Raw genomic sequence first — 20,569 nt, forward strand, 5'->3', positions numbered from 1 at the left:
TGAAATACATGATGCAGTTTATGTGAATCTTACAAAGCTGAAGAAAACTCAGGGTTTTAATTGTTTATCTGACTTCACCTGAGTCAGTTTTTTACCTTGTTGTAATTAATGGTAGAATTCCTTAGACTTCTCTGAGAACAGTTAGTCCAGTGCTGAGTACTTGTGGGAATTGCTCAAATACTGGTTCTTTTTAATAGCAGCTTTTTACATAGATCCTCAGACCAGGTTTCTGTGATGTTAATTTGCTTCTAGACAGAGCTCATTCTAAGCCTGGTGATATTTAGTGATTTTATTATTTATAAATAGAGCTATCCTACTCATTAAGGAATTTTTCTCAAAACAAGAATTAGCACAAAAATGATGTTTTCTTTCAATTAAAAGACATTAAAGAAGTTTTCAGTTTGGGTAAGACTGAAAGGCTGATCCTTACTCTCCTATTTCTTGGCTTTGGATTTAGAACCATGTCAGGCATATGGAAATTCCCCTATTGCACTTGAGTAGAAAAGGATTTTTACCTTGATTTTGCCTTTGCTAAACCAATTATTTTGTCCCATAAGCTGGTTTCCTCATCTCCTCTGAAGCAGTATTATCTTTATGATGTTTGCTTTCATCGAGTGGAAAATACTGTCTACCAGAAGGTTCATTTAGGCTGTCCATTGTTGGATTTGGGACACTGCTTCTTTATAAAACATGATTTGAGCATAATTTGTCAACTTCCTCATCCATTTCTTCTGAACAGTCTCATTAAGGAGGGTTGAAGGTCTAATTGTCCAAAGTCTTTATCCATGAGAAACTAAGAACAAAACATGTTCAGAAAAGAGAACTTTGGATTTGGAACTCTAATAAACCTTAAAAGAAAGTACATGAATGAAATATGTAGTTCTCTTTGTTCTTTCTGCTCTCATAATTTTGTTCTGAACACATCTAAAAGTGCATGTGTGCCCTCACCCCTACTCAATCCCACCGATTCATTAGTGTGAGAACAGGAATAACAAACCCTCTTTTCTTACCAGGGTACAGTATGAATAATGTAGCATGATCGGGTAAACATTTTAATGAATAAAACAGCAAAAAGAAAAGTTGTAGTTGCTTTAATGGTGGCGCATATTGTCAATGTGAATGCCAAAAACATGTTGATGACCCAAACTATAGCTTGTATTTAATTATTTCTTATTAGTGAAAGGCCCAGACAACCGATATAGTTTATCTTCTGAGGGGTTAATCTGAGCCATGTGCCTGTCTCAAATCCGTGGGGTCTACAGTGGTAGATGTTTACTAATCAGTAGCTGTGTAACACATCTACCTTTTTGTTCTCCCTCTGCCTATGGCTATTGATTCAGAAAGTCTGAGAACCATTATGTTATGTCCAGCACAGCTGGGCTTTTGTCCCTAATTTTCCCTCTTTACCTTTCCCACCTAATAGGCTTTACACAAAGCTTTCGCCCTCTGCCTCTGTAGTTTATTAGTGCTGTCTGTGCCTACTGGAAGATCTGTTTCCGCACAGACACTGCTTAAGGAAAATGTAGTGAATGAGAATTTCCTGGCTCCAGTTCCTGGCATCGCAGATGCCTGCAGGGTAGAGCATTGTCTTCCTCTCTGTTATTGCAGTGAGTTTCTAGTGTGTGCCTGTTCGAGGGCACTGCTTTTTAGTTACAAATACTTATTTTTCCTCTTTTCAATTCCCACAAGACTTCAGCATTTAAAGTATTTGTCTGCAACTGCAAGTCATAAGCCCAAGAGGTATTTAATATGTATTTTGGCTAATACAGAACTAGTCAGGAAAAGCAAATGGTTTTATTTCTAGTTTAAATAACATGCATAGATATCTCATCATGTTAAAAATAGACCTAATATTTTAAGATGTAGTGAAAACAGTTTTAAGGGCAGAATTTAGCTTAGTATTTACTAGGCCACTGAATGAAATAGGGTGGCTAATGAAATAGCTTTTCTTCTTTTACTTAATTTTGTTTTAGAAAATTTCCCTAAATTTCTCCTTTCCTTGTAGTTACGGTCCACAGAGGGAGAGGGGGAACTCGAGCAGGATTGAAAGGGGTAGGCAGGAGCAAACCACTGGTGCTAACCATCCCTAGCACAAGGTTGGGTCTAAGCGTTCCAGTACACTGCCTTCCAGGGCTGGTACATGCTGCTGGGAGCAGGAGGATGGAGGATGGGCTGGGGAGGCAGTATCATTGCTGATGAGTGTGTGGAACAAGTTAGAGTAGCTTCCTTTTATAAGTTATAAACACAGTCAAGTCTTGTCTTAGGGTTGATGGTCCTTTTTTGTCAGTACAGGAATCCTTGTTAATCTATACGGTGTTTTTAAGAATGCTCTAATTCTTGTTTGTTTGGGGGTTTTGTTTGTTTTATACTGCATGTTATATGTGATAAATGTTTCCAAGTTTGCATATGTTTTCCTCCTTGTAAGAGTATATTAATATTTTTGCTAATATTTACCTAATCCAGTTTTAAGCTTACTTTAACTAACTTTGGTTGATTTGAGTAAAATGTCGGCAGTCACCACATGACCATGCAAATTAACTTGTTGTGCAAATTTATGCTTTAAAGAAAATGTTCTTTTATCAGATGAATTGCAGGGTGCACAATCAGAGACTGAGGCTAAGCAAGAACTTCAGCAGCTGCACAAGGAGCTGATTGAAGCCCAAGAGCTAGCTAGGACAAGTAAACAAAAATGCTTTGAACTTCAAGGTGAGACCCACATCAACTTGGTTGTGTAGGGTATCCATTGGAACTGTATTCATCAGGTAGTCGTAAAAGGAGTCCAGTTTTGCTGACTGTAAAAAGATTGTTTCTTAGTGTTCATATCTCCTGCACAGAATGTCAGAAACTTCAGCTTTTTTTCTTGAACTCTATGTACAGGCTGAACTCTGACTTGTTGGTTCAAGATAAACCAACATGTGCATACTTGAGCTCCATATATTTCATACTTATTAAATATATTAATCTACGGATACTGATAAATCTGTGTTTCAGTCAGATAATGCACATAATCTAATGTATTCAGTGGTAGTTCTTGGTTTAGCTCATCCTGTCAGATAACGTAGCTGTATCCTTATCCTCAGCAAATCTGTGGGCTGTTTTTGACAGGAAATAGTATAGTCCAGTTTAATTGCATATTGTTCAGTGTTCCTTATGGGTTGTATTTACAGGGTTTTTTTTCCTTTTTCCCACACCAGTTTGCATTTGGCACACGTGGAGTTTTTGGATCAGGCAACAGATTATATTAATTTCAAATTAATTGTAATACTACCACAATAATGGAATGATGTCTTAATATTAACTTTTTATTAAACTACTTACCCCAGTTACTAGCTTTGATAACTTACTGAAATGATTGGTTTAATCTTTGCGGTTAAGGGGAAGTTGTGACTAAAATGAATTACACAGCTGAAATACTTCTTACTAAAAGTTTTGGGCACATTTTTCACTTTCATTTATAGCACTATTGGAAGAAGAGAGAAAAGCCTATCGAGTGCAAGTTGAAGAATCTAACAAGCAAATAAATGTTCTGCAAGGTAGGAATGTGTTTTTTCACCTCACTCCTTAGGGAAAGAGTATAGCTTTGTCTGTTTCCATGGCGTCATAAGCACTAATAAAGGAAAATATTAATTGAGTGTATGTTTTATATCTGATTTATTTCATCATATCTTTGAATTTTATCGTGCAGTGTTTCCTGTCAATTCCTAGGGTTCTAATCATAACTTGGAAAAGGCAAAATGTAATCTGTAACATGTATTTCTTCTCCTTCCTCTCTCTTCAGTGTTTCTCAGCTTTGAATGATCCAGGGATTCTTACTGTGACTATTTTATCTTCAGAGCACTCAGAAGGTTTAGTCTTTATTGTGCTTCACTTCATTGGTAGGATTCTCTTAAAGACATTTTTAATCCAGGGCTACATCCAGCCTCAGAACAAGCAGTAACATTTCTGTGGGACACTGTCAGTGCTTTTAGAAAAACCAGTATGACCAATCATGCTTCTTCCAGCCTGTGCATGTGAGTGAGCACATTTGTCAAGAGGCTGTCTAGCCTTAAAATCAGTAAGGGTTTTGTTATGACTTCCTCGGAGCAAGTGTTACTTTGCCCATCTACTCAGTCATTGATTGTTATGAGACTTGGAGCTTCATACCTTGAGATCTTTGTCAGCGTATCGTTTGGATTGGACCCAGAAATGGTTGAAATCAAAATATCTTTAGCAAATTACTTTACAGGGCGGGCACTGATTTGTTCTGGAACATGGTGCTTGTCGTACACCAGTTACACTGAGAAGCTTATATAATAGCAGTATCTTAGATGAGAGTCAGCAAACATTATTTACAGTCTGCCATTGCTCCTGTAAGAAAAGGAAGCTTGCATGGTACTCATCTTCAAAACAAGAGAGGCAATTTAAATTTGAATCTTATTCTGCTAATACTGAAAACTCTCCAAGTTAAAAATGTTGTAGCAAAACTTAGAATTTGATAGTTATTTCTGTGCAGGAAAAAATCTCTTTTCTCACTAAAAAAAAAGAGAATCAGAGTAGAAGATTGGCAGAACCAAACTTAACTGTGAGATGCTTCTTGTCAATTCAGTACTGTTCTATTTCCTGAACCCGTCTAAAGTGCAGTCTTGCTAATGTTTCCTCTGCTTCTCTCCATTGTGGTTCAGTGTTCTGATGTTCATTGTTCTGGGAAGCTTGCTGCTTCCCAAATTCCCAGGGTGTGACACATTTCACAGCTTTTCCCCAGTTGTCAGGATGTCAGGATTCTCCCTTGGCAGCTCCTGCAAACTGTAGTGGGGAAAAAACCCTGGCAGCTTCTTGCAGTAACGTTCTGTAAAGTTATTTTCATGGAATCAGTAAAGCCAGTGCTACGTGGCTTCCTATCTTTGTCATAGAGAAGGTGCCACAGAAACAACTGAGATCCTGTCTCTGCATGTGGAGTTCTTTAGATGAGCAGATAAGTAAAGAAAGGAAATTCAAGTAACTTGTCATTACTTTCTTAAAACAGAAGGCAGTGAAGCGTTCAGCTGAGCTGAGGTAATGGCTTACATAAATAAGATGTAATGGAAGTTTTCTTTCAAATTTATCCAGTGCTTCAGAAACCATTCCAGTGTTTTTGGTATGAATCTTCCCGTGTAATTCCACCAGACTTTAGAATTGCTTGTATTTGTTTGGCTTTTCAGTCATACTGTGCTTGTTTTAATGCCTGAACACTTAAAGGGAGAGTTGTTCACCAGCAATGCAGACAGAACAGAGAGGGAAATACTATTTGAGATACTGCATTGCTGAGAGGGAGGAATTTAGCTTGTCTTGATAAAGAAAAGAATAATTAGAAAGATGTGGTTTGAAAAAGTCCTTTGCTCATTAATGAGCACCTGTTGTGTTAGGAAGTCATACTTCTTGGTGTTTTAGAAACATGGATTCCTAGCATATTGGTGTTGTAGGTTGAAGGCTTCTTATGTAAGGATACATGGAAAGGCAGTTGTTAATATGTTCTATGTTGTATTACTGTCAGGTTGTTCTCATCTACTACTTTGTTTGCTGTTCTGTTACTATAAGCCTGTAGAACTATTTCCAAACAAATGAAGTGGTAGTAAGCATCATTAGAAGATCTTTCAGGTTCCTTCCACTCCAAACCATTCTGTGATGTTGTATTTAGAAATCAATCATGCTGCAGATGTCTTTGTTACAGAACAAACTATTTAACCTTGAACAGAATTGCTGTGAAATCTAACTTAACTGTTGTCCATAATAGCTCTTCAGTATTACAATATATAATAACAGTATTTTTTTCCCATACTGTCTTTTTCCTTAAGAGAGTGGAACTGTTCATAGTTCATAGGCTCTTTATCTAATGAGCTAAATGTCTTGCTGAAACCTGTTTAGAGGAGGGGAGGGGGAACTTGTATTTTTCTTCTTCACTACATCAACAGCAGTTTCTAGATTGTACCCGTACATGAAATCTGCCTACATTACCGTAAATGTAGCTACTGAGCTATAATTGTGATGAAAGTGCAAGTCTCTCTTGAGCAGCTTTTATGCTGTATCAGTTTACAGGAGTCGCTGACATTCTCCTTGTCATCTTCTGTAATGGATTGAGAGAACAGAAATAAATACAAGTAATCCGTGAAGGTTATTCAGCCGTGGTTATCTTCCCCACACTTTCTGCTGTCCTCATTTTGCCCTTTGCTTCTGAAACATTGAACTTTAAATGTGGAATTCTGACCCTCTGCAGTATCTTAAATTAGGTTTTTGAGTGATGTTAAGAACTTTGCACTTTTCTTCTCAGAGCAATTCTTCATTAACTCAGTAATTGCTTTTTCCCATGTTAAAAACCAGTTAAATGTAATTGAACTCTCTCTTCAAAAAGCAAACCAAAGCCACTGAGCAAGTAAGCACTTTGCTTCCATCAGGCAGGGTTTTAACAGTAATGTTCTGTCTTTCATCCTCCCTTTCTTCTGCATTGTACTCTAACTCTTTGCATACATATTTATGAAAAATAGTTGTGTTCAGAGATGTTTAGTAATGAAACAGGTTTGAATGGGACCCATAAGTTTAGCTTCATGCAGAAGTTTAAACCAACCTCGTGTGTACATGACTGCTGTGTATTTACAGGAAGCTGTAAATGCTGAAGGACTCCTTCACTTTCAATTCAGAATTCCTCTTGTCCTTTGAAATATGCTTTTTACAAGGAATTCTTTTTATTTCCTTCGTTGCATCTTGAGACTGGAGTAGAAATTAGACTCTGTTCCTCAAAACATTTATGGACATCACAGGCTAATTGCTGAACAAGCAAACATTTCCAGTGTAGCTTTGCAGGCATTTGGCTTGACAGAGAAACTGCCTTGCTTTTCTTCTTGTCCCTGAACCGTGCAGCGTCCTTGTTCTATAACACTTGTTTTGCTTAGAGTGAAGTTGGATCTAAATGTTGGTTTCATATTTTAGTAAGTTGCTGTAGTATCACACACATAGCACAACAGTGCCTGAGAAAGCCTCCAACTGTAATTCTTGTTTCTTTTGACTCCTAATGCATGACTCCACGTACATGTCCCTTTAAGGGTATAGTATTTGACAAGATTAATACACTTTTTAGCTGCTCTTGGATTCTTTAGTCCTATTAAACATCAGCAAGTTGAGAAAGGGATTAATATGTTTGAGATTGTCTGTAAATAGCTTTTAAAAATGCTAACATGAACGCATGTTTTCCAGCTCAGCTGCGAAGATTACAGGAAGAAATTGAGCATCTTCGTGAGGAAAAGGAGAGCGAAGTTTCAAGCACGCGAAATGAACTCGTCAGTGCTCAAAACGAGATTCTGTCACTGCAACAAGTGGCAAAAAAGACAGCATCAGAAAGAGATACAGATATTTCTGCACTGCAAGATGAGCTGCAAACAGTGCGAGCAGAACTTGAACGGTGGCGGAAAGATGCCTCAGATTATGAAAAGGAGATTGTCAGTCTGCAAGCCAGTTTTCAGCTCAGATGCCAGCAGTGTGAGGATCAGCAGAAGGAAGAGGCTACACGCTTAAAAGGTACTTCTGTAAAAGGGTGTCACAGACCAGTGCTAATGATAGCATCCTTCTCCATCTGATGTCAGTTACTCAGATCACTTTGTCTCTCTATGTATCATCATTTACTTTGTCTATTTACATCCACATGTGTATTTATATATGTTTGTCAAGGCTTGTAATGTAACTAAAGTTGTTTTGTGTACTTCATTAAATACTAATTGTCGATTATGCCTAAATTATCCTAGGTACCCTTTGACATAAAGAGCAGACTAAGTATAATTCCACTCAGGAACATGGAAAACTTGTACTGTTTGAGGTTGCCACTGATGCTGCCACAGATTTCCAAAAGGACTTGTATAGCTTGTGTATAATTTAAGCCCTTAAGTGGATAGCTTCTAATCTTTTAATTTTTCTAGCAAAGCTTCATTCATGACAAATAACTGGTTTATGGCTTGATTAGACTGTTGATACCATCTCATTTTTAACACAAGAATGTTAAATTTAAAGCTTTATTCTGGATGCATGATGTGGACATACACAAATATGTTGTGTTGAGCCAGCATAGGGCTTCTTTTAGGCTTATTCATTTGTGTTTCACTTCACATGTAATGCACCCACATCTCATGAGGACTGGTTGTGTGCCGCTACTCCAGGCCTACAGCTTTGGGTCTTGGAGAGCCTGCTAATAGAAATCAAAAGCTCCTGCTGAAACTTTGTACATGCCACAGAGAAACTGACATTTGTAAATTATGCTTTAAATTCTGAATTGGTTAATGTTTGTGAAGTTGTCAGAGAAACCTCTTTCCAGTTCAGACTGCAGTCCCATTCATTGCATTACTAACACATATGTAACATTGATTTTTATCTGTTTTGCCAGGGATCGATTTGTTTCAAAGGTCTCATTTTGACCCTTTAGTTAGTACTTTAAACATTCTGTTCCTTGTGGTAGAGGCATGGTACCAAGTGATTCTAGTTCTTTGCTATTTTCAAGACTGGTAGATTATTTTCTTCAAATACACTTTTCTGTCACTGTTTCTAAACATGTAACAACTCTTTCTACTAGAGCAGACCCATAAATAAACTGGTTTCTATTCCTTTGTGCTTCAGAAGAAGTTTGCATTTAAAAAAAGCAGTGCTACCTTGCATAATTGCTCTCAAACCTCTTAACAATAGAAGATACTGTAATGTTTTATAGGTGCTTATGAGAGAATTCATGTGCCATGACTATAATCATCTATGTTTGAGATTGACGACTGATACCAGCTTTTCCTCCATTTATTAGCTGGTAATACTTGAAGCAGTCATAACATAATTTTAATGTAGTTGAATTCTGCTCATTGCAGGTGAACTAGAAAAGTTGAAGGTACAGTGGAGTGCTCTGGAAGCTGAATGTGTTACACTAAGGAAGGAAAATACTTTGCTTTCATCTGAACTTCAGCGACAGGAGAAGGAGCTTTCTAGGTAAGGGCATGCAAAGGATTTGCCTAGGAGGGTATCGTAGTAGCTGAAGAGGGGTTTGGTTATTTATTCTCCCCAAAAATGGTACTAGATTTCTGGTGGTGTTTTTAATAAATGCATTGAAATTTTATTTATATCATATTATTGTGCTGAACACGTTTTTATGCCATGTTATTTCCACCTATTTGCTCTGTTTTGCAAATTCTTCTGTATTACTTATCAGTCATGTTATATTGTCGTAAGGTAACCTGACTTATTTTGCAGCTTTTAATAAGGACCTGAAAGCACGTGTTGTGAAATTACTTAGATTCAACAATTGTCCTCCTACTTAAAAGATAACAAACCACATAGATTTCCTAACGTAGAATTTTCTCAGCATTCACAGTTGGAAAATGATTCTCAGATAGGAGGGTGTCTCATGGAAGCCTGTCACATTATAAATAGTTGTGGTGGGCAGAAACAGTGTTCTCTGTTTTGGTTAACAGAGAAGTACAAACCTTCTTATCACAAGCACCATAGTATCTTTCAAGAGGGATTTTAGTGTGCAGGAGTATTTGTGTTTTACTGTATTTCTTTTTCTGTTTGTGCACACTACATTGCTAAAGGCTGTCTAAATCTCCTGCCTCAAAATAACTTCTGTTATCCCTTCGTCAGCCATTATTACATTGTTTTTCAGTTTCAGATAATGGAATTTAGTTTACAAAGTAAATGTGGGACAGCAACTTTATTTCATTGTAAATCTGAATTTTACCATCACACTGTTTGATTTGGGGGTTATTTTTATCTTCTGACTTCCTCACTGTTGTAAGATCTCATTGAGAAATGGAAATTTCCCACAGCAAATCATTTCTATTAGTGTGTTATTTTACAGGTATCAAACCTTTCCTTTTTGTTCCATCGTGCCCTGATTTCCATCATGCCCTGTTGCTTTTTGTTTGTTGTTTGGGTTTTGGTGGGGTTTTTATTTGTTGTGTTTTGGGGGTTTTATTTCTGTCTCTTCATATGGAAGGTTAGAAGAGCAAATACAGGCTTTGGACAATGGAGACAGAAAGAAAAATAAGGGACACAACTTGCCTATCTTGCACAGTCACAAATTAACACTATTGATTATTACACTGAAGTTTGTAATGGCTTATGGCTATTGCACAATTGTACTGAATACTTCAGGAAGATACTAGCTATTAGCTTATGCAACTGGAGTAGGCAGAAGCATGTATGCAAATAAGTGAAATACCTCTGACAGCCTTGGGCAGACTTACTATAAATATGCTTCAAAATACTTTGGAGTATATCATAAATATGTGATGAATAATAAAAATGAAGCAAGAAGCTAAAATTATGCGTGATAAATTATTTAAATTATATGATTAATTATATGCACTTAGATGTGCGCATACATTTAAAAGCAAGACTATGGCCAGCCTTTTGTCAGTACTTTGTATAGGGAGGCAATGGGATCATCTACTCTTAGGATTGCTCTAAGCTATTTCCGTATTAAATAAAAATCACGTGTGAAGCTTTAGAGGATGAAAAGTGCTTTAAAAAGATCTCTTGTTTGTTTGCATTTAAAACACATGAGGAATCAACTGGATTTTGTTTTTCAGCTCTCAGAAGCAGAGCTTAGCTCTAACCAGCGATATAAGTGTGCTTGAAATGTCTCGAAAGGAGCTTGAAAATCAGATGGGAACTTTGAGAGAAAAACATCAACGGGATGCAGCCAGTCTAAAAAGCCAACTCAGTGAAGCTGAGAGTCAAGCAAAAGATGTTCAGAAAGAGGTAACGTGGAACATTATCTCTGTAGAGAGAATAAAATGCTCAGTGACTTTTGACTTCGAAGCTAAAAGAAAAGAAACCCCATTTCCAGTAATTACATTTTTTCATACTTTTATTGCAAGTCCTTTTATGGTGGCTGACAATACAGAAATAGAAACTGGAGCTTAAATCTGAAAAGGAAGTTTTCAGATAAAATGACTTGGATGTCTCTGGAAAACTTCCTAAAGTTGACCTCCATGCATTGTATTTGTGAATTTACTTTTAAGCTGTTCAGACAGCTTATTCAGAGTCTTCCCGAATATCATGGAATACAGTTTCCTTAGCTGTTATGAGTAAAAATTCAATCTTTTTAGTCAGTATGATCTTCCTAGTTAGATTTAAGCTCTTTTATTTGACAGTGGGACTACACATTTTCACAAAGGTCTCCTTTAATCTCCCTGGATCTCTTCAGGCTGCTGAGGATCCTTAGCAAGTACATAGGAAAAAAGCTATCATTTTCAGCATGTATTTCATCTGCCTGGCCTCTAAACATTGTCTGGAAGAAGGCTGTAGTCTCCAACAGTCGCTTGCTTTTTCTTACGAGTGTTTTGAGGGAGGTTTTCCCCAGTCACTGGTTTTGGTTTCTTTTGCAGTCCTTTGCTTTGTTTTGTCATTAATTTATCATGTCACATTCCTTACTGTTTTCAGAACTTGAAAAGCCCAGCCTTGTTAGTCTGTGGGCCTCTAACCAGGTGTAGTTATAAGATGCCTAATCTTTTAAATTCGTGGTAAATGCCACTACTGAAAGTCATTGGTCCCAGCCCCTGTCATGAGCACTACTAGAAAGCTTGTCATCTATAGAAGAAGTTAAATGTGAGTTTAAAAAGGGAGAAGCTGCCCATACTATAGGAACATGGGGCACATTCACCCAGCATTGTTTGTACTTGACCCATGCTGAGGATTGTGGTATGATAGTGATAAGGCATAATATTTTTTAAGTGCCCTATCCTATGTGTGAGGAGGGTTTGATTTTCTTCATACAGAATGTTGATTTTTGCACCCATTTGATTGGTGTAGGTGTTTAAGCTGCAGCCTAAATTTAAGACCACTGTTTAAACATAAAGGACTCCTTGTTCCCCTGTTTCTTCTTTTGTCTCCATAGTTATTACACTTCTTTCCAATCTGGTAATGAGTAGTTGTTTGGTATGGGAGATGAATTAAGGACTTGCATTTACTTCATATTTCCCTGTTTTTAGTAATCCCAGCTCTTTAGTATCAGCGACAAAAAAATCTTCATTTGAAAAAATGAAGTCTAAACTAGTATTTTTCTACCCTGCTTTTATGAAAAGAGAATATGTTGATACAAGACAAGTTACTCTAGGCAGATGACAGGAAAGGAAGTGTGCTCTAAGCAAATGTAAGCATGTGTTGGGTGTCCAGGGGTCTGCAGACTCTTTTCTCTTTGTCTTTAGTATGAAAGAACACAGACTGTGCTCTCGGAGCTAAAGGCGAAGTATGAGATGGCTGAACAAGAAAACCAGTCACTCTCAGAGGAGCTCAGACAATGTAAAGAAAACTTGAAGCTGCTACAAGAGAAAGGAAACAACGTAAGTCTGTACAAAATAGCATTGGGAAGCTGGGTTGTGACACTGGTGCTTCTGTTGATTGAGGGACTCTACAAGTGTCAAACAGAAAAAGAAAGGGGAAAAAAAGGCTATGAACCATATATGCAAAATTCCATTCTGGAACTATCTGTGCAAATTTGCAGGTCATTACACTGTTACAACTAAATATGCAAGTTAAATGTACACTTGTGTGATAGTTCTAAACATGGCCTTAGATAGCTGCTCTCTTGAAAAGACCTGGCTTAAATCCTAGTGAACCAGAGCTAAGTAAAACTTGTATCCATATAAGTTAAGCAATCTTTTTCAACATTCTTTTATTAGTACTCATTACAGTGGGTGTTCCCTTCTTACTCTTGCTCATGCTTCTTAACAGTGGTTATCCCTGACTGGCTCATGCTTTAAACAGTGCAGTTAAACTGTCCTTTCTATTCATTACTGAAAATACTCTTTTCTGTTGCAATTACTTCGAGACATGGTATCATTAGAATTGAGTTTACAGCTAAGGACAATGGTTTATTTATTTTTTATACTGAGATTTCTGCAATCCTCCAAATGGCAGACACATTATAAGGTCATAACCTTATTTTAGATACCTTATTACCCTGGGATGGCTGGCTTATTGTCTTCCTGGGTGGCATCTATGATCAGTGCAGTATGAATAACTCCTGCAGTGAATAGTACAGAACAGGAGGATAATGGGTGTTCTCTAGCAGCCTTTTAGGAAAGTGTTTCTCTGTCTACAGAGAGAGTTTTACAGGGGCTATCCTCAAAAATCAGCTGGCTGCCAGATGCCCAATGTTTGTATGAATGCTCTTGCCATAGCCAAATACCACGTGTAAACCTCCACCATAGCAGAGCTGTCAAGGATTTAAAGAATTCAAAGCCCTTCTCACATCTTCAGCCATCTCTTTAGGAATACAATGTGGGAATTCTCTTGGAACCTGCTTCCTGCTTAGAATTCTTCTGCAGTGCTCGGATAATATTGGGTCACTAAAGCAGGCAGAAGTCAAAAACAACCAAAACCCACCCATTTTAATAGGAGGGGGTCACACTGAATAAACAATTGTGAATGTGAGATTTTCTGTTGTGTTAAAAGCATTAATCTCAGTATTAAAATGGTCAATGGACAAAGGAGGATAGTAAAGGATAGAAATACTATGAAGGGAATTGGAGCACATGGTGAAAGTGGAAGACCTAAAAAAGTATGGGAAATTTTAGGAGGAATTTGGGGTGAAGATTTAGGTGAAATCAGGAACCACAGCAGCTGCCAAATATGTTTCCAGAGGAGGATTTAGTTAGAACATTTGAAGCCTGGAGGTCAGGGTATGACGAAGAGCATCCAGCCATTTAACGACTCACAGGAGAAGCTTGCTCTTCAAGCAAGCATTACTCACAGTCAGTAATGTAAAACATCTCTGTCTTGTGGATTATTTGAACCATCACTGATACTTGATTGAGTTCCAAGGTCAAATTTTTCAAGTACCATTGTCCCCTTATCCTGGAATCATTATCTGCTACTTCATGTCTCTGAGAACAGTGATTCACAAAGGGACTTCCCACTGTGGGATTTGTTCCTTTTTACAGCCTGTCTGTATTTGACTTTGCATATCTTCATGTTCCAAGACAAAATGCATATTTTCAGTGAAGCACCTCATTAAATGCTCCTCAACAATAGGTGATTTGTTAAATATTGATAAGTTTGTGAGTGGAAAAATTTAATCCTTTGGAGGCAATTTCATTTAATGTGGTGGATATTGATCATCTGCTTCATTTGCCAGGATGCCACAGCCATGAATGTGTATAATTAAAGAAACCCCAATAATAGAAAAATCCATAGAATTGTTCAGTGACCTAACAAATGTTAGAAAAGACAAGGCCTCTGTGCTCCATTTGGGATGTCATTTAAATATTAAGGTTTTATACTCAAGTTTGACTTTGAAAAGAAGAATTGCAGTGTTGTGTTCTAAAAGGCTTAGCAGCGTGGTGTACTACTTGTGCTTGCATGCTTGTAGTCACTGATTACTTCCTGTTGTGCTTTATGTGACAGATTTATGGATGTGAATGGTTTGAGAACATTAGCTGCTCTGGTTGACTGCAATTTCTGGCACTTTTTTGAACACTGCTGTGATTATTTCTGCCAACATGCTTTCTGTGGGAAGGTGGCACTCTGATCTGTGGCACCAATGACACAAAAATGATCCTGCATGGAAATCACTGCAATAGTTACACATAATGTTGCTGTTAAATATTTGCCTTGATCAAAACAAATCTGAATGGAATGGCAGATACAGAATACCTTCTAAGATTTGTGTGGTTTGAACCATATTAGAGGTTCAGTGATTAAGTGACTTGCACAAATTCATGACAGAATGCAATTTTATTTATGAATCACAGATTTTTAGAAATTCTTCAAATGTTAATTTATTATTTAGTTACTTGAACAGAATCAAGGTGGCTTTAGCACGAACGAGTTCTTAATATTTGGCATGGTTTGAACTTAACCTCTGTGTGTCTTTGTGTGTGCACGAATACATAGGCTAGGATACAGAGAAAGCAGATGTCTTTGAGGACAGCTTAAAAAGAACTTAGGTCAATTTTTGCTTTTACTTTCTCCTGTTAAGGATGGAAGCTGGCCATTCAGAATGTGAAGTAGTTCACAGTTAATTGAATGTAGCTGGAGAATGTGTAGATGTGTCTAATGAGGCCATAAGCTAAGTGAGCAGTCTTGCCAGCTGGTAGCTTGGCCCAGGTCCCACATTTGGTCACAAGGCTGCTGACCTGCCAGAGATGCTGATCTTGGTGGCACCTCTAATCAAGATGTGCTTCCCTGCTTTATAATAACTTAGTGATGATTATAGAGTCATGTTACAATCTCACGGAAATGTCTGAGCTACTGGGTTTGCCTGTGGACATAGTCGTGATTAATTCACTACTGGAGGAAAAAGACTGTTTTTCCTGGAGGCTGGTGATGGAAAATGGGAAAGGCAAAGTAGCAAGGAATGAAGAAGTAGCTGAAAAATTCAGTGTCTGGTGTGAGTCTTTTTATCTTAAGAAATCCAGATGGGATTTCCTATCACTTAGAAAAACTAAAACCACCTAGAAATAAGATACAGGCAAATCAGTTTCAGATTTGTGTTGGCTTTGACTGCTAAATTCCAAGTTGTGACAAGAGGTTTCTTAGAACATTTTCTGCTTACTTCCCTTTATTTTTAAGCTTACCTGTTCATTTGAGTAGAATGGTGTACTAACTGTGTATACCAGATTAGATAATGCTGTATTGTGTTAGATGTCTTTAATACATTTCAATTAAAACAAAACTCACTGACTTATTTTCCCCTCTCTAAATCATCTTTACCTGATTGATTTATAGCACAAAGTGATTTTTAATATCCCTTCCCTTCTTTAGCCTTCCATATTACAACCCGTCCCAGCCGTATTCATCGGCCTAATCCTGGCTTTCCTGTATTGGTGTTACGGCCCATTGTGGTAGCGAAAGGTACAAGCACTACTGTTCAGTCAATGTATGTTTGTCCCTCTCACCTGTTTGTGCCATTTCTGTATAAAATAGTGCATGGTGAAATACACAGGTATTTCCTTACCGGAAGCAAACCCTTCATTTAATATGCCATTCTGTTGATACTGATGAGCGGAGCAATCAACTAATCATTTAACATCTGTGTGATTCCTTTAATTCTAACAATGAATTTCATTCTAACTGGTTCTCAATGTGCTGCTTCTAACTTGGTCTTGGTTTGTCTTTAGCAAATGAGCTACCTTTTGCACAATGCTGCTATATGCTAGGGCCTGTAAGAAAACTTAATTGCTTGATTAACTATGAAAAATGAAGAGTTTGCCTCTAATAATAAAAGTGAACAGCTTTGGTTCCTATTTATGAGCTAAGAAATTCCTCCCTGGCTCTAAACACTTTATTTTTTCTCACTACTGCTGTGAAGAAGATGGGGAAAAAAGACAAGATGATAAATAGGTGGTTGGTTTGTATTCTGACCTCTCGGCTTGCATCCTCTCTAATGTCTCTCAGTGTGTCCTCCTTAAAATGCTGTTGTTGTCATGAAATGTTGTGACAGTCTGTTAGAAATGATGTTGTTAGGATTTGCTGCAAATGAACTTTATACATCTGGATTTAAACATTCCAAAGCTAAGTTAAAGATGTCAGTAGTGCATAAACCTGTGTCTAGCAGTTACTTGGCACAAGCAATGTTTTGAACATCTTAAACATTCACACATTTAATAGCAGATCTCTTTGGGGTGCGTACAGTAATGAAGCTGGAAATACGGAACTGCCAAAAATTCCCCTGATGATCCTCAGTCGTGAAGAGTTGTGGAGTTCCCTTTGCTGGAAACATGGTTTACTGTGATGCTCTGAGTCAGGATGAGCTTGCAGTAGGGTTCATGAGTAACATTGTAGTGGTGCCTACCAACAGGAACTCAGGACTTGCAGGAACCACTGGGTAAACTGATTAGTGTGAATTAGAACAAATATGATATTGATTTCTTTTTTCTCTCCACACAGAGACAATGGCCTTGGATGCCTGTGATGGCAGCTTTGGTTGCTGTAACAGCCGTGGTGCTGTACCCAGGCCTAACCAGAGCTTCTCCATGAGAACTGTTGTTGAATCCATACACCGTCCTCCCTTTAGAAGCTGGCAACATTCATATACTGAGGGAAAACAGATTAATTCTCTTCCTTTTTACCTCTTAACACAGCACAGCTCTGCGTGAGAACAGCAGTAGGGTCATTTGCTTTAAACTGTATAAAATGTATCTGTCTATAAAGAGGGAATAAAATTGTGATTCATCATACTGTGAGCAATATTTTTGCTTACAATTTCATGCAAGTTTTAAAATAGTATGTTGGGATTCTGAATACTATAATGGTGGCCTAAAGTAGGCTTCTCGGTACCAAATTATTTATAATGGCTAGGGTTGTGGACACTTACTTTAGAATCTGATTGCCAGATTTAAGAGGAAAAACACATTTGTGATTTGGACACCCAAGCTAAGTAACCTTGCAGATCCTTGGTGAACAGATGCAGTGTGCTCAGTGCCTTTCAGTATGATTTCTTTGCTTATGTTTTTTTATACAAACTAGTATACCATTTTACTTGCTGTTAAGTCACTGAGCTGTTGGGAACAAGACTGAAAACCTATCACACCTTGAGAAGGAAGTGTATTTTCTTTGATAAGGATTGCTTTATTAATAATCTTTGGGAATAAACACAATTCATGTCCAGCCTTAAAAAGACAGAGATACTGATGGTGAAGAGCAGCCTAAAGTATTTAGTGTGCGCGTGTGCGAGTGTAAGCATGTGTGTGTTCTTGAGTGAACTAAGATATTCCTGGGAGCAAGTACTTGGTCATTTGATGGACATAGTGCAGTGATTCAACTTACGTTAACTTTAGTTTGAATGTAATTTATTAAATTTCATATATTTAAAGAGATACGTTCTTTAAAAGTATGAATACTTTCACATATCACATGTATCAGTTTATTTTTTCAGTCATTTGATACTTTCTGACTTGAGCTGGAGATGCTCTTTAGATAAGCTTTTGTTGACGTAACTTTACTAAGAGAACTGCTACAGTACGTCTGTGATTAGCTGAAAAAACCTAAGATACATAAAATACTACAGAATTGGAATCATTTACCTGATGCAGTATTGTCAGGTGAAGGTGATTTTAATTTGGTAGTAAAATTTTGTGCATCCTCATCACATGGCTGTAAGTATGATGCAGTGGTCCCCATTACAAAGTTTATTTTCCTTATCTAAGTACTATAATATTGCTACTTGCTGACTTTTGGTGGGAATCACTGTAGTTAGTGCTGAATTAAATGTAGACTGTAGTTGTCTTGTTCAGCTCAACAGTTCTGTCAAAAAAGTTTATTAAAGACTTAAATAACATGCTAAAGAATGGTAAAGTAAAATGGCTCTGCTAAAGGAGACTTCAAAACAGGGAGGTAATCTCAGCAATTCAATTGGCTTTAAAGAATGTTATGGCAATCGACAGTTTAAATATTTAAATAGAAATTTAGCATATAATTTGTGAGGTTTTAAGGGTCATTGTCCTTTAATTAAAGGTTCTGTCTTAAGTGGGATTTACTAATGGGAGGATTATTAGTTGGAAAAAAGTCCGCAAGTGACTTGTAGAAAATATATATTGTCATTTAGTTAACTCATTTCATCCTTTTCAGTTGCAGGAAGCCACCCAACCACAGAACACTCGTATGCCAGTGGTACTTAGTACCTCTTGTATATAGGTTATTGCAAATATTGTTCTGAAATGCTTAACTTCAGAATTACATTTTTTAAAGTAAATAATTGTTTAAATCTATTTTGTAAAGATATAAAAATACAATAGAATTTCTGGAGTACAGATTAAACTATTTGCACTAACACACGTGATGTGCATGATTTAATAAAATAACTTTACTCTCCCTATGCATGTTTGAGTTGAATGTCATTTGAAAACAAAAGGTTCATGCTAAGTTTCTTTTGCACTAGGTATTGCCACAGTTACTAGGCACAATGTCTGCAGCATGTCCAGTAATAATAGCAAAAGACTTTTTTTACCATGTGTTTCACACTTGCACTGGTTTAAGATTTTATCTAGCTCATCTCTCTCCTGTCTGTGGTTTTCAGAAAGAAAGGGGGGAGGAGAGCACCACTGAAGGCTATATGGAAGCATATTGCCATGGGGGGAAAAGAGGTATTCACAGCTGAAAGGTGGATAGTGCCTGTGGCAGGGGTTGTGAGATTGGAGGAGCATTGGCTGCAGGTAGTGGGGTGATAGTGGAAAGTCCTTTGAGGGGAAGGGGCCTGATGCTGCCTCCTCTCTCTTCTAACAATGTGATCTTCCCATTTGTCCCTCTTTCAGCCACTGTGTGGATCCTATTCCCTCCTCCAATGGATCCTATTCCCTCCTCCCTGCCAGTAGCATGTAGCCATTGTGTGAGGAGGTGGAGTGGAGCCTAGTGGAGCAGTGGTCCCTCCTGGCTGGCAGCAGGGAAGGAGCTGGGTTCCCTGGGACCAGCTTTGGTGCCAGCTGCACTGCAGTTGGTGCCCCATACTGAGCAACACTGCCTGTGGCATAAGTGTGTTCTTGTATTAAAGACAAATACTGTGTTGTCAGAAATCTGCAGAGCATCAGAAAGCTGAAGTTTGAGACCCAATGTGGTTGTATTAAAGGAGAAAGATTTCTAATTTAATTATGTGCATGTGTGCATATTTATATTATATACACAGGTGCATAGTACACATTGCATGGGGGTTTGTGCTTACAAGTATACCTGTGGTTCCCTAATAGTGCCTTTCCCAGGAGTTCTTGATACTTGCATGTTCAGAATGATCAGGAATGAGCTAAAATGCACAGTTCACTTTTTTTGTTGTTGTTGTGAGAATCCCTGGAGAAGAATTGGATAACTGGGAAGCTGCTGTTCCTCGGTGCTTTGAAACTAAAGCAGCAAGTGGAGTTATTTTGCAAGCACTCTATGCACAAACCTTCCTGGTGTGTTTCATTGTGTTTGTTAATGGTAAATGTGTGTGCTCTTCTACACTTATTTAGGTTCTTTCTTTTTTAGTTCAGAGGCTTGATTAGCTAAGCCCTGGAGTTACTGTAATAAGAGCAGCTTTTCACAAGCATGTGAGATGCTCTGCTTGTAAAACAAGTGCTCTGAGCTTGCACTGAAGTTTGAGGTTTTAAAAAGGTTCTTCTTACTAGAAAAAAACAGTCTGAGAAGTGTTTTATCAGTTGCTGGTTTGGTTTGGAAGATTTAATATAATAAAATATCTGAACAAGTCAGTTTTGTCCTAATGTCCTGACTAAGGCACCTCCTTTTAAACTAGAAAAGAATTCTGCCTGTATGGGGACTACAACAGCAGGCCTCTTATTTAAAAAGTATACATATATAAAAAAATACAGTATAATTTTCCTGTTCCTTGTAGCTGAATTAAATACGTTCTTCCAGAGTCTTGATCCTGCTTGCAGAATCTCTGGATTTCTTTTGGTGCTAAATGGACCCTGCACAATTATTGCACAATATTGTGATCCTGCACAATACATTGCAGAATTTTCTCATAGGAGACTCTTAGTTGGACTTAGTGTCAAATGCCTGATGGCTGAAGCAAAGGTCATCATTTGTGCATGTATTTGTGGGCTATATTCCCAAATTACTTTTTTTTCTAATCAAGTTCTCTGAAGGATGTTACCTACTC

The 20,569-nt window shown here is 37.7% G+C and overlaps 1 protein-coding gene across 25 annotated transcripts in view; it reads left to right on the plus strand.

Moving 5' to 3' along the window:
• SLMAP (sarcolemma associated protein) overlaps nucleotides 1-18,796 on the plus strand; it is an 80,666-nt gene extending 61,870 nt beyond the window's left edge. For 18 of the 25 annotated variants that reach the window (XM_031046083.2, XM_013128218.3, XM_031046082.2 and 15 more), the window contains 7 exons: nucleotides 2,584-2,706; nucleotides 3,459-3,533; nucleotides 7,204-7,524; nucleotides 8,847-8,964; nucleotides 10,566-10,737; nucleotides 12,186-12,320; nucleotides 16,870-18,796. In XM_031046083.2, coding sequence (XP_030901943.2) covers nucleotides 2,584-2,706; nucleotides 3,459-3,533; nucleotides 7,204-7,524; nucleotides 8,847-8,964; nucleotides 10,566-10,737; nucleotides 12,186-12,320; nucleotides 16,870-16,959 — 1,034 coding nt within the window. In that variant the 3' untranslated portion in view covers nucleotides 16,960-18,796. Of the gene's footprint in view, nucleotides 1-2,583; nucleotides 2,707-3,458; nucleotides 3,534-7,203; nucleotides 7,525-8,846; nucleotides 8,965-10,565; nucleotides 10,738-12,185; nucleotides 12,321-15,744; nucleotides 15,835-16,869 lie in introns of all 25 variants that reach the window. The other 7 variants (XM_031046080.2, XM_031046085.2, XM_034066374.1 and 4 more) reach the window with 1 other exon arrangement.
• Nucleotides 18,797-20,569: the final 1,773 nt, after the last annotated feature.

The sequence above is a fragment of the Melopsittacus undulatus genome, chromosome 9, assembly GCF_012275295.1.
Source record: "Melopsittacus undulatus isolate bMelUnd1 chromosome 9, bMelUnd1.mat.Z, whole genome shotgun sequence".
Classification (NCBI taxonomy): domain Eukaryota; kingdom Metazoa; phylum Chordata; class Aves; order Psittaciformes; family Psittaculidae; genus Melopsittacus; species Melopsittacus undulatus.